The following is a 14068-nucleotide window of genomic DNA, read 5'->3' on the forward strand; positions in this document are numbered from 1 at the left end:
TATATTTCTATACGGTTGTTGATGGCCAATTAGATGACAGAAATGGAGTCACCTTCCAAAGAAAGCTTGCTGGAAGAGTAAAGAAAGCTAACTGGGGAAGGAAATGAGGCTGCCCAAGATGGCTGTCTCCCGACACCTCCAACATGTCTGGATTGACGCGATCGTATCCCAGTGAAATATCGGGAATTGTATGTGCTGATCAAAGATTTATAACGAAATATTCCAGATTGCCTTAAAAAAGGGAAAAAACCAAAACATACAGCTAGTGTAGCTAGCTAGAGCTTCCCCCCGCAAAAACTTCCATCGGGTAACCTTTTAGGAAAATGCTATAATTATAACAAGTGAACAACACCAAAGCACATTGTAGTGCATATATCACTTCCCTCTCCCCCCTCTTCTCTCCATAAATTATCGGTCATTGTCAATATGCCACCACGAACTAACACATTTACCAAAATAGAGCATTGAAATACCATTTACATTTTACATACCGAAACTCCCATTCCGTTAGAGAATCTTGTTAAATTGGACAAAATATTCTATTTTTATATGTTGAATAAAAAAGAAAAAAATAAAAATAAAAGGGGTAACTGCCACTTTAAGGGAAGGGGTGGCTTGAAAGCTACCCTTGGCCTATGCGGCCACCCCAAATATATGCAACCTGAGTGTGGCGCATGGCCACCCCCAAGGTCCGGGGTGGCTTGTAGGCCATCCCTGGCAGCTACCCTTTTTCTTTTCATTTTGCTTTTCTTCTTCTTCTTCTTCTTCTTCTTCTTTTTTTTTTTTTTTTTTTTTTTTTTTTTTAATTTTTTTTTATTAAAATTTTGAAGATATTATATGTAAATTTTGATTTTAAATTAAGATATTTGTGACTTTTTCACGAATTTGATTTTAAGTTAGGATATTTTAGTCTTTTTTTTTTTTAAAGGCTTAATTATTGATCCAAAAGTCTTAGGATTGTTGAATACTTATTTGGCTAACCTCTTTAACTCTTAAGATCATAACATTTCCTCGGTGGTTCGCTCTATAGATGTTGTCGCGATATATAGTAGCCATTTTCTTTTGCTAGCGGCATCATACTACTCACTTATCAGTATTCAATGATTTAATAATATACTCATATATAATATCAAACCATTTTTATCCAGCGCATAGGTCGCAACATTTTATAATACCAAGAGATTTTAATCCAGTCTATAAATTACAACATTCAACGACATTCCATTTATTTTAATTCGGCTTTATAGGTCGTCGCAACATTATGCTCATAAATAATACCAAAGTATTTGAATATAGGTTATAAATCACCCCCTCTGCGATTCAAACTTGTAACATGGTGCATGCTTTGATGCTTATTCTTAATGACCTAATGCCCATTGATCCAAAATCCCAATTACTATTAGATATTGATTCAGTTAAGCTCTTTATAAGTCTAAACTTGTAAGATCGTAAGTTCATTGTCAAATGAAACTATAATTTCCAAAACGAGCCATATTAATTTTACGATGAAATTCTGCTATATATATATATATATATATATATATGTATGTATTTGTAGTACTATTACAAAGAAGTCTGTGGGAGGATGGATGTTTACAATTAGAAAAAAGGCTTTAGAATAATATGAGTTTTTAATGGAATTTATTTTGTAATCAAAAGATTACTCGTGAAAAAAAAAAAAAAAACAAAAACTCTTTAGTGCCTGGGAGGATGAGATCGACCACCAGCAACGGCATGACCGCCACAGTGCTAATGCTCCTTGGCTGCTCAACGTGTCCCGTTTGCTGCCACAAGAATGGTCAAAATTAAGACTCTAAACGTTGTACGTGACAATGCGATTTAATTATCTTACTTACATAAATTCAATAGTTGATATTAATTCCAATCGATTTTATTTGTATTCATGAAATCATATATATATATATATTAATTAGAAATCTCTATTTTATAGATATTTAGCCATGATAGATTATTTATCATTGCATATGAAATTACACTTATTATCAATGATTTAGCTCGAATCTTAACTATCAACTTATGATTTAAAAAGTTGCATTTTTTTTTAAACTAATACTTATATTATTAAATTGTATTTGATTTTGATTGACAAGTTTAATACATTAAAATTATATTGAGATTGGCATTATTATTATAGCTATTTAGAGAATACAGGTGAAAATTAGGAGGAAAATCTTGACCATTGTGTCTCCAATTATTGAAATAATTAACCACCACAGACGCGGTAGATGTTTGCTACTAGAGTACGATAGAATCCAATTATTGAAAAAATTAATACATTTACAATTTATAAAATATTTAATATCAAATTGTTTAATCGATCTAGCTGTTGGCCAAAACATCTAACAATTCAAATTAAGATCAACTCTCTTAACGTGATACAAGAATATTGAAGAAGTAGACAGATTTCGTGTACAAGATCATATATGGTGGCGCACATATAGAGTTCGTGTAATATTCATCCTGTCCACAAATGAAAAAAATAGAGGTGTAATTTAATATTTTTTTAGATAACGAACACGGTTAATTACAAGATTATACTGTATTAATGTTCGAGTAAAACCTAAACACCTGATCAGTTGTCCTACATCCAATTTTTTATCCAAACATTGTGTTATGTTCTTGCTTAACTGCAAGTGTACGTGATGGGCATTATATTGGGTAGTGAAAGAGAAAATTAATGAATTTTTAAGATAGTAGGGTAATTCCGTGACATAGGGTATAGAGAACCTATACTGTACAAGGGCAAAAAAAAAAAAAACGAAATTTTATTATACAAGGGTATTTGCGTAACTTCAATGAAGAAGATCGACAAAGCATATTCGTTAGTGCCAAGGTTCTACTGATATACACAACGCCACCAGGCTCGTTTTACTTGCTACCAAATTCGCAAATAGGGTTGTTGGGCTGCTAATTGCCAAATCTATTCACAGTTTAGACTTTAGAGAGAAAGAGAGTGAAAGAGCAAACCTTTTCTTGTCCAACAATCTTCCCTCAACTCGACGCTTGCCTCTTCGATTTTCAGAGGAGGGTTCAATGCCGTGCCGTCGCCCTCAGTAGGCCCCAAGAAGACCATATATAGATATCGGCAGCGATGGCTCTCCCTATTGGGAAGCTGACCATCCTCGTTGGTGCAGGTCCGTCTCCGATTTTCCCCAATTTTGTTTGAACTTCGAATTCGTTTCGATCTTTGTGTGTGTGTGTGTGTGTGTGTGTCACAATAAGTGTATCTTTTTTGGGGCGGGGGAATATAATAAGTGGAAAATTTAGGGTTTTTGATAAACCCTAGGCAATAAACAAAAGCTTATTGGTCATTTTCTGTAAATTTGAGTATATGTTGTTAGTGGGTGATCCTATTGTGTCCCATTAACTGTCACATTGAACAAAATGCGTGTTACTGTGTTGTTGCTTCGGTTGAGAACTGATGATTCGCGGCAAGTTTTGTGCTTTCGTAACATGGAGCAGTTACTGTGCACTGAGTACCTGTTTAGTTATTTTCATTTGATATTGAGCACCTGATTTGTCTATTTGAAACGCAATTCACAACTGAAATTTCCAAAAGCATAATTCAAATGAGGTGTTTGGTAAAGAGTTTGTGTTTCCAGTTCAAATGTTTGGATTTTGGAATTTCATTGTCCGATTAAAACTGAACTTTTTTATTCTAGAAATTGTCACGTGGCTAAAGATATGGTTGGAATCTTATTGCCCGATTAAGAACACAAGCTCGTTACTATAGAAATCGTATGGTAGAAGCGGGTTTAGTCAATGTCAGGGACGGAACTACATATAGACCAAGGGGAACCATGGCCTCCCTTGGTTTTAAAATTTTGTTTTAATTTTTTTTTATTAAGTTAGATATATATATCCATTTTTAGGCTTAAAAATTAAGTTTGGCCCCTATTACAATTAAATTTGACCCCTCATTCATATTTTGGCCTCTCCGAATAAAAAATCTTGGTTCCATCACTGGTCATTGTGGTTGTGCTGAATATTGAACTGGAAGAATTTCTGAATTATTGTAGAACTCTAGCAGTATAAAGTGGTATTTGGAGGTGAATCATTTATACGTATACGCTCCTGTAGTGTACATATTCTGGAGGCAAAATAGAATGTCAGATAACTTTTTACAGATTGGAGGTTCCGTTATTTTATGTTGTTGAAGGTACATATCCTAGATGTTCCTGTAGGTTGGAGGTGTTTTACTTGATGATGTATTTACAGGCAAGTTTCAACAAATATCAGCTGGTAAGGCATTTGGCTCTGTGGGTTGTGAAGGAAAGTTGGTCAAACCTCGTGGCCAACCATATGGATGTAAAGGGATAGGAAATCATATGGGCATTAAATGATAATAGTTTAGGAAATGTTTGATTGTGTACGAGAATAAAATCATTTCAATTTTCATGTCCCGCTCTCTCGTGCCCCATTCCCTTTTGTATAGCAGATGTATAATGTTATCCAGAGGGTTATTGTCATATATGTGTTAGTGAATTATTTGAAGGTCTCATATGCTCTGGCCTCTATGCACTTGGAGCTAAATAGTGGACTGAAGAATTGATGTGCAGTTAGCCATACTAGTCATATTTTTTTGTTCTAATATTTTATTGTGGCATTACTTTCTTGAATTATCAAAGTGTTATTTTAGATTTATTTTAGCTGTGTCTGAAATGAAAGCAACTCCTTGTTAATCAAGTACTTTGTTTTATGTCTTTTAGGTCTTCTTGGTTCAGTGCTTGCAAAAGAAGGACGTGTGTCAACTGTATCTGATTATGTCTCAGGTGCTTTTAAGGTACTTTCATGACTATAAGTGTTCAAGTTCTTGTTTTTGTTATATCTTAGAAACTGCACTGAGGTTTCTCAATTCAGATGTGACAGGGGGATGTCCTTTTCTTCCTAATCAATTATGTTGTTTCTTAAAAAAAAAAAAAAATTGACATTGAGACTGCTATCTTCCAAGTACATGTTAGAAGAATACTATTCCCTTTTTTCGGTACTTTGTTTTCTTCTGGGGAGGATTGCACATATTTGCTTGATGAACTGACTTTTTAAGCTCTTTCTTTGTTAGAGTAATCATGTTTTGTGACATGTTGCATTCAAAGTATTATATCTTGGTTCTGGTATCGGTATTTGATGCAGCCTTGGAATACATACAAATTTGGTGTACTTCAAAAAAAGTACAATTTTGGTGTAGGAAAATGGATATTTTATAGTGATTACTTTTGGTTCTAAATTCGAACATTAAAACAGGTTAGCTTCGCTTGTGGGTGGAATATTAGTAGGGAATGTCATAGGAGTTCACCTCCTTTATCTGACCTTGTTGGAGTATATGATCCTGTGTGTTCAATTTCTTGCCTGTCAATTGTTTGGAGTCTTGCTATGAAGAAAAAGTTTTCCTGATAGGAAAACTGATCCTTTCCTTCTTAGGCTTAACTGCATTCAAGTAAGGCCTTATAAAGGGGCTTGGAACTCTTGGGACTTATACCAGAGCAGCATGCATAGAACCTGAATTAAATGACTGTGGGGTCTTAATAATCAATAGATAGAACACTTAATAATCATAGATAGACCAAAACCAATTGACTAGTCATTGGGCCTACTAATCTGAGGCCCAACTCAACGAACCAGCTGCTTGCTTTGCTCTTCTGAATTGGGATTTTTACTTCCAGGATCGGTAATGATGCCTCTAAATATTATGAGGGCATTTTTGAACATTCTGCGAAGCTAATCGTAAAAATGGTACTTCAGAATTTGGAAGTAGGCAAAGTTCTGGCCATGATAATATATGCTTGGTTGATGTTATGGATTTTATATTTATGTTGGATTTCATAGAGTTCCATAATTTTCAGATATGATTGAGATCCCATATACATGATGCTATATGTATTAGGATAGTCCAGAGCCTGTCTTGTGGTCTCTGGAGGCACAGGACACTCCAATTGTCAGTCTTGACTTTGAATGTTGTTTTTACCACTATGTTTTTCTTTGTAGATGTTGTAAAATGTGTTGAATTCTTAATCAACTTTTATGCATGTCATTCATTTTTAAGGTTCTTCTGGTGATTTTCCTTTTTAATGCAGATTGTTCTGAAGCAAATTAGACAAGATAATTCTCCCCCCTCAGTTAATAAGCCACGGGGTGACTCTCTAATGGCTCAGGTTTTCATTTGAATCTTGATCTTATATTTTCTGGAGATATCATTTATAAATGTAGTCGAGTATAATGGGGCTCTTTTAAGCTCGAGAATGGCTGTTAACTTGTATATTCTATTGTGGTTGATGTGTGCCTTATGCAGATTCAATACTTAAGTCAGTTATATTGAGCTTTCCCCTGAGTATGATTTTCGACTAAAGTTATATTTCTGGCTATTTCAGTGCTACACCTGTTTAAATTTGGCTGGTGAAATTAAATAGAAAGTTATATATAGATTATCTTGTGGTATTGGAATTGTGTCTGGAATTTTGCCTAAAAAATGGGGGGAAAAAAAGAACTCACCTACACTTATAATTCACCCGTGACTAATATAGGGGGGAGGGAGCGAGAGAGACTAAAATTGATGGTCAACGCTACTTCTTGGGACCATGGTGACTGCATTTGTTCCTGTTTCTATGTAACAAGTCCTAATTGTATCACCCTGAACGAGAATGGAGAAGTCTGAATCTTATAAAAAAAATGTTTGAAAGAAAATCTACTTTTTCAAAGTGGTCCTTGCATTCAAATACATTATTGGGAAAAGCAGTCGCTCTTGTTTCTTTATAAGAAGTCCTAATTGTATCACCCTGAATGAGAATGGAGAAGTCCCTGCTTTTTCAAAGTGGTCAAGTATCACTTGGCCCACCTTCCCTCTTTTCTCTCCTCTTCCATTTCCCCTCTTCTCTCTCTCTCTCTCTCTCTCTCCCCCTCTCTATCTTAAAAGAAACAAAAAATCACATTTGTGCTGAGTGGGGGGCACACGCGTGGTGTTATTTGAGAGGCTAGTGTGTGTGTATTTATACTGTTGTCTCCACATGTCTTAGTTTTTTGGGGATTTTTGTGTGCTTCCATGGCATCTATAGCATTCAATTTGTGGTTGAATTATGCTCAATTTGCTTTTGGATTTTAGCCACCTGATAGATATATTTTTTCTTTTTCTGGTCTACCACTTGATAGATCCAAGGCTGTTCTTATTTTATTATTTTTGGAACTAGCCTGCACACTTTCTGGCTTAATTTTACTGGTTCTAATTTCCCTCAATGGGAGAACTTCAGTATTGAAATTTTGTGTTTTTGCACATAGTTTGGGTTTCAACAATATTTTTTATCTAATCTTTTCCTTCGTTTTAGTTTATGACTTTGTAATGTACTTAATTTTTTGCCGTATTTGTTACTCATTCCAACATATTAAAGTTTTTTTTACTCTATTTGTTGTGTACTTCTTTCAGGAATTCCCGTGGGGAGATTGATCAATTTTTAAGTAATTTAGAAACTTAAGTTTTCCATATTCCTATTGCAATTTTTTATTTTTTTATTTTTTTTATGAGTAATAAAACCAATCTCATTGAAAGCGTGAAGCGCTCCTAAGTATACATGAAGTATACAAAAGGAACAGCTTAACTAGAAAGAGTAAAACAAAAAAGAAAATCACTAAAACTAATCGATAGAGGCACGTAGGCACCATTTTCCACACCGCAGCTCTCCTTGGCCTACCAGAGGACCACCAACAATCATACAAATCAAAGCCATCTACCTCACATTCCTGTCGCTAATTGTATGGACACAACATGTTTGTTATAATTGATTTTTTTTTTTTTTTCAGCAGGGTTTATTAAGCTCATTATGTTCTTGTTTGTCAAATTTGCTTATCATTTCAGGAAATAGATTACCTTGTCCTTCTTGGATCCTTATTTTTATAAATTGAATATGTAGTTCATGAGCAAATATTTGATTTCTACAGGTTAACAGCTTGCGGCAGGAGTTGCAAATGTTGGCATCAAATACACCAATTACAATTGTAACTGCGAGTGGAAGAGGTTGTGGTTATACACCTTCTCGTACATTCTAAAGGAGATTTCTTTATTTATCATCTAGATTAGCAACTTATATTTCAACTTAACTGCTGTCAATAGAATTTATGCCAAACGTCAATATTATTTCTTACGCCATAAAATGAAGTACAATTATGGGGACATATGATGAGCGTCAGATAGTATCTTTCTTGGTAACCAAGTTTGGAATTCCTTTTGTTGATGTGCATTAGTTTCCAGCTAAAAACTTCCAAAAAAAAGTTTGGTGGAAGTCTGAGTTAGCTGTACTGGACCGTCTGTTATATGATTGTGGTTACTGCTTATTTTAAGTTTTAACTCTGTAGTAGTTTCTGAGCATCATATGACTTTTATTTTTACTATGTGCAGGTGGTGCCAAATATGGTGTAATTGTCGTTGTGGTAGTTTTAGGATATGGCTATGTTTGGTGGAAGGTAATATTTTTTATTCCTTGTATAAATATTGTAAAATGTGATATGATGCTGCAGCTATCTTACTATATGCCCATGTAAAAAGAATCTTGATGTATCCTACTTTTTAAAGAGATTGTCATATTAGCATATCTGTGTAGTATTGTACCATGTCCTCTATATGTGTCCGTGCTTCCTAGGATGTGATGTATGAGTCTGTCATTCCGTACCCCTTCTGTCCTCCCTCTTCTCATGAAATATTTGAGTGCTATTTTGATTTGTATGTCTTACTTCTGTTTCCTTGTAGTTACCAATGAAGTTATGAGTGCATCTGTTGTATGATTGCAGGGCTGGAAACTCCCTGATATGATGTTTGCGTCAAGGCGTAGTTTATCTGATGCTTGCACTTCTATAGCTAAACAGCTTGAGACTGTTTATTCATCAATCCAGGCAAGTTTTTCACTTAAATTCTTTTTGTTTTTCCTTCATAATAACATCTAGACTTGTTCAATAAACACTAAGAATAAATGGTGGTACTTTGCACATTGACAGAATCACCGAACTATATCATCTCCAGGGAATCAATTTCAATTTTTCATTGTTCCCAATAATAATATACTCTATAGTTCTTTTGTCGATATCATTTTTATTTAAATGATAATTTTTGTTCATCTGACCATGAAAAACTTGAGATGGTGAGCTTTGAGGGGTTTTATTTTATTTGTTTTGTGATTGTTCTTTGACATATTGTTTGTTTGTTCTTCGTTCATGGTATACTTGATGCCTTGATGGTCCTCGACCTGTTTGGAAATTCTTTTGGACCACCAATCCCATCAAATAGGCTTGTTTGTTGGCTTTAGATGACAGAATGAACTATTACATTTTAAGTCTATGCAAATCAGTAGCACGATAAAAAAAAGTCATGCAAATCACTATGAGATTACCCTGGAACTCACTAATGCGTTGAGGTCAGGTTGTGAAGTTCTACTAGTACTCCTAGATCAAAGGATTGTTTTTCTTTTTTAAGTTTTTCTGCCAGAAATATTACTTCTGTTTTCTGCCTTTTGGGGGTTGATGATTGTCTTTGTACTTAGTTCAAACATATCATAAAACGATTCTTCTGCTGAACTATATTGCGATGCCAAGTGTAACCTGCTGAAAAATTAAGTGGATTATGTTGAACTTGATTATGCTGGTGGAGATGCTTCTTATTTTCCTATTACATTTTAAGTCATGCAAATCAGTAGCACGATTAAAAAGGTCATGCAAATCACTATGAGATTACCCTGGAAGTTACTAATGCATTGAGGTCAGGTTGTGAAGTTCTACTAGTACTCCTAGATTAAAGGATTGTTTTTCTTTTTTTAGTTTCTCTGCCAGAAATATTACTTCTGTTTTCTGCCTTTTGGGGATTGATTATTGTCTTTGTACTTAGTTCAAACATATCATAAAATGATTCTTCTGCTGAACTATATTGCGAGGCCAAGTGTAACCTGCTGAAAAGATTAAGTGGATTATGTTGAACTTGATTATGCTGGTGGAGATACTTCTCATTGTCCCATTTTTTCCCCTAAGCAATACTTCTCATTGTCAATCTAAGAACTGTAAAAATTTCTTAATGTTTCTAAGTAATGCTATTCTAAACTCTGCATTTTATTTAAGGAAATTCCATGAACCTAATTCCTGTCATGTATTGGAAATATCTTGTTAATTTCTTCTATAAGAAATAGAGACATGAAAAATTTCTTATATAGTAGTGGTTGTTTGTTTTCCAGGCCACCAAGAGGGGAATATCTTCAAGAATGGATGTCATGGATTCTACTATGGATGAATGTGCAGCAATTACTGCGGAGACACAAGAGGAGGTAGGCACGGCTTAGAGAATTAGCTAGTAGTTTAGGTAGTCCTATGGATTCTGTTTCAACTTTATTTACACAGCCATTTATTAATTCACTTAGGTATAATGAGGTTGGCCCAATTTTAGCTAGTAATTTAGGTAGTCCTATGGATTCTGTTTCAACTTTATTTACACAGCCATTTATTAATTCACATAGGTTTCTGAACTACGGAAAAGAACAGATTTTGTTGGTGTGGATGTTATAAATATTCATGATGCAGTCCAGACTCTGGTGAGTCATCTTCACTATTTTTTTTAAAAATTGTTTATGTATAGAATAATGTCTGTCTGTTTACTTCTGCATGTGAAATTGAAGTCTAATTATTTTTTTGTTTCTTTTTTTAATTCCTCAGGAAAATAAGATTAGTAGAATTGAAGGGAAGCAGGTAGTTACTGAGTGACCAAAATTAATTACATTCCCTGTAGAAGTAATGTTTATATACTGATGATTTGTAGCATGTTATCTTCTGCCAACAAATCTGATTTATCGTGATTGATGGCCATGGCTCGTGTGCTTAGGATCTTACAAATGAAGGAGTAAGGAGGTTGTGTAATTATGCCTGGAGCATGCAAAATGGCAGAATCACAGAAAGTATTCAGGCATGAACTGAACTTTTCCATATGATATTGACAGATCCATTTTCACGTCTGGTGCTTCAACAATTATATGTCAATACTTACTGCTGTGGTTCACTTGTGTTGTTTCATTACTCAGTCAAACCATGTCCCGCATTGAATGTTCAGTATCTAAATTTTATTATTGTTAGCCAGAATCTCTTTGTTTTTCTGGTTTCAGAGCCTCACAATCTCAGATGTATATTTCTGCCCCATTGTAACTATGATCTTTAAAATCTACAGGCATCACCTTCAAGTTCCTCTAGGCCAGCTCTTGAACCACCCGTTACTCCCTCATCACGGGTATATATTGTACCATCCGAGTTTATATACATTGGTTCAATGGTGCTTTCTTAGTATGTATCTATGTATGTATATGAATATGTGTATGTGTATTCCATATTCACACAAACACACAAAGCTTGATATTATCTTCTAGATCTTTATTCTTTTCAGATTATATAATCCATTTGTCCCATATTGACTATTTTCTTCAACTATGTAGTTGGCTTCATCCAGTTTTTTCAGGCCAGCTCTTGAACCACTGCCAGTTACACCCTCATCAAGGGTAGAGTTTGTCTTCCACTCTCTTGATTAGAAAACGTTTAAAGTAGTCTGATGCTTTAGAACTCATTTATGTCAAGTCTCATCTCAGATGCACATATGAACACCCACGTTCATTTGTACATGGGAATGCCAACTTCCTGCTGTTTTTTCTGGATATAAGCATTGCCCCCAACTTTATTGGACACATCTTCTGCCTGCCTCCCTTCCCCTATCTCTGTCTCTCCCCCAAGGGGTGGGGGTCATTGTATTTTTGCAAAACGAGGTTGAGAAAGGAGGGGTCTCCTTTTGTGAAATCTTCCCCTTCTACTACTGCTTTTCTAGCCCACCACAACAGTTTTTGGTTTTCAATTTTGATCTAGCTGTTTTAACTGTCTTTTGCTTCAATTTTAGAATTGCAAAAAGGTTTATTTCACATGTTTTTATCTTTTCCTCTATTCTGGCTATAATACTAATGAAGAAGAACTAGAAAATCTGCTCAACAGATGTAAATATATAAAATGATGTCAACTACATTGTTCACTTGTCTTGCCCTAGATTCTGTTCAACCTTCAGGTGCTTGTTATGTTCTTGATATGGTTTCCTAACTTGATATTAATCGTTCTGACTACATTCTATATGTGCTTTAGCAGACTGGATCTTCACCTCCTGTTTTATCGCCTGATCCACTGTCCTCAGACTCTGGTGGATCTCAGCAGGTTTGTAAACTTTGTACTCCTTAAAGCAAAGGTTCAAAGAATGAAATTTTATTGTTAAGTTTCTGTCAGCCAAACAGCACCTCCAACCCCATAAATATGGGGTGGTGGCTGGGGCGGGAGGTTCGTTATTCCCTTTAAGTGCATGAGAGAATTTGCCAAGCAAAAGAAAAAAAGGAAATATCTTTTGTATTCTATGAAGTGGTCCTAGAAAAAGGTCTGTAGTGATAATTTGTCTAGGCTGATTTTTAATTTTGATTTTTTTTTTTTAAAAAAATTCAACTCATGTTTGGCTTTTCCTCTCCTTGGAATTGCGCAACAGAGAGTTGCCTCTGGGTTCCTATCACCTCGTATGGAACTCCCATTGTTTCTTGAAGAAAGACTTCAGTTTTTGTGCTCCTCCCTTTGAGCGATTTGAACAACAGAAAGAGATTTGCTGCTCTTTCATGACTTAATTTTCTGCACTCCTCACGAGATGTGTTCCTTTTCAGGTTAAACGCCCCTTGCTGAATGCTGTCTCATTACCGGGTCTACAGGTTAACCCTGACTTCTATTTTTGGCTTTGCGTTCTTCTTTTCTTCATGCATCCACTGTCTAAATGTTTCCAATCGGTTTTCAGGATATTGATGGAATTTCAGAAGTGGTTGAGGCCTCAGCCTCAAGCAGTGGTGAGGGTACTAAAGGGGTTCATGCCCGCAAAGACACAAGTAACGGGGCTTCAGGTTCTGGTCTGTTCGGGCTCAGGTTTCCTGGCTTTAGTGCTTCATTTTTGACAAGAACACGTTCTGCAACAAGTGCAGTAGTAGAAGAATCGCGTTCACGTAGTCAACAGTCGTGAGGATCATTTGTGTCGATCACGATTAGAATATCTATATAATATCATTGGACTCTCGCTTTGGGATAAAGCTTTCAGAGATTAGTTATGGCTGGCCTCAAGCCCTCCAGTAAATATAGGTTGTGCCCATGCCAAATTAATGGATACCGGACTGGGTACTGAATTTTGTAGAGCTGCTGTTTGTGATGTATACCATTTAGTTACGATTATTTTTTTGATGTGTAACTAAAATTATATGGTTTTTCTTTTTTTCGTCTATAGAATGGGGGCTGCTGGAAAGATAGGTTTTGGCAAATAAAGGTAGGTTTCCAGAATTAAGCATAACTTGTCTGTCTGTTAATGTAATGTTGACCCCCAGGGATAATGATATTAGCCTGCTATAATTGGTCTCAGATGTGAATGCTATATAGGTACGAAATCAAATAATGGGTTAACCGTGGACGTGTTTTTTGTTTTTTGTTTGAAAAAAGTGTTAAAAAGATTAAAATTGTTTTTGTGTTTTTGAAAGTGTTTTGTGTTTGGGTTGTTTGTTAATGTTTTTGATTGAGAATAAAAAAACAAAAAAAGGTAGAAACTAAAAATGTTTACAAAAACAAAGGGACAAATAAGGAACGATAGATAACAACTCCCAACTCTTTTAAACCTGATGGCTCTAGGCTTTAGGTAATCACTCACAAACATGATATATTTTATAGCGATGATTTTGAAATTTGGTCTCTAAACCAAGAATCTAATCGCCTAACCACCGTATCTTATAATAACTTGAATATGAATTAGATTAAACTATCTACAGCTTTTTTGACCTGTCATAATTATTGATAGTTTTGTCCAAATTGAGTTGAATGAAATTTTTTGTAACTGTCTATTAAACTGACATTTATCCTTTGAGTTTGTAACTTTTACATGCACTTTTTTAATAGGGCATGTTTGGGTTGTAAGAATTTATATCCACCTAATTTGAAAGAAAACTTTATACTGTGATTATTCTCAGTATAGAACTTAAAGTAATGCTACTCTTCA

At 35.0% G+C, this 14068-nt stretch overlaps 1 protein-coding gene across 1 annotated transcript; it reads left to right on the forward strand.

Moving 5' to 3' along the window:
- The first annotated feature begins 2862 nt into the window (after positions 1-2862).
- LOC133864328 (uncharacterized) lies at positions 2863-13431 on the forward strand. The gene is made up of 13 exons (XM_062300627.1): positions 2863-3155; positions 4731-4804; positions 6093-6170; positions 7945-8020; positions 8402-8466; positions 8791-8892; positions 10218-10307; positions 10497-10571; positions 10693-10725; positions 10859-10939; positions 12151-12216; positions 12705-12749; positions 12833-13431. The coding sequence occupies exons 1-13, from the start codon at positions 3113-3115 to the stop codon at positions 13049-13051; spliced, it is 1047 nt and encodes a 348-aa protein (XP_062156611.1). The 5' UTR covers positions 2863-3112; the 3' UTR covers positions 13052-13431.
- The last annotated feature ends 637 nt before the right edge of the window (positions 13432-14068 follow it).

Source organism: Alnus glutinosa, chromosome 1 (genome assembly GCF_958979055.1).
Source record: "Alnus glutinosa chromosome 1, dhAlnGlut1.1, whole genome shotgun sequence".
NCBI lineage: Eukaryota > Viridiplantae > Streptophyta > Magnoliopsida > Fagales > Betulaceae > Alnus > Alnus glutinosa.

What these genes read in the sequence shown, in the direction of transcription:
- LOC133864328 (XM_062300627.1), top strand. Translation starts at nt 3,113, where the DNA reads ATGGCTCTCCCTATTGGGAAGCTGACCATCCTCGTTGGTGCAG. An exon ending in GACCATCCTCGTTGGTGCAG is followed by an intron (nt 3,156 to 4,730) that starts GTCCGTCTCCGA and finishes TATGTCTTTTAG; the next exon opens with GTCTTCTTGGTTCAGTGCTT. An exon ending in TCTCATTACCGGGTCTACAG is followed by an intron (nt 12,750 to 12,832) that starts GTTAACCCTGAC and finishes ATCGGTTTTCAG; the next exon opens with GATATTGATGGAATTTCAGA.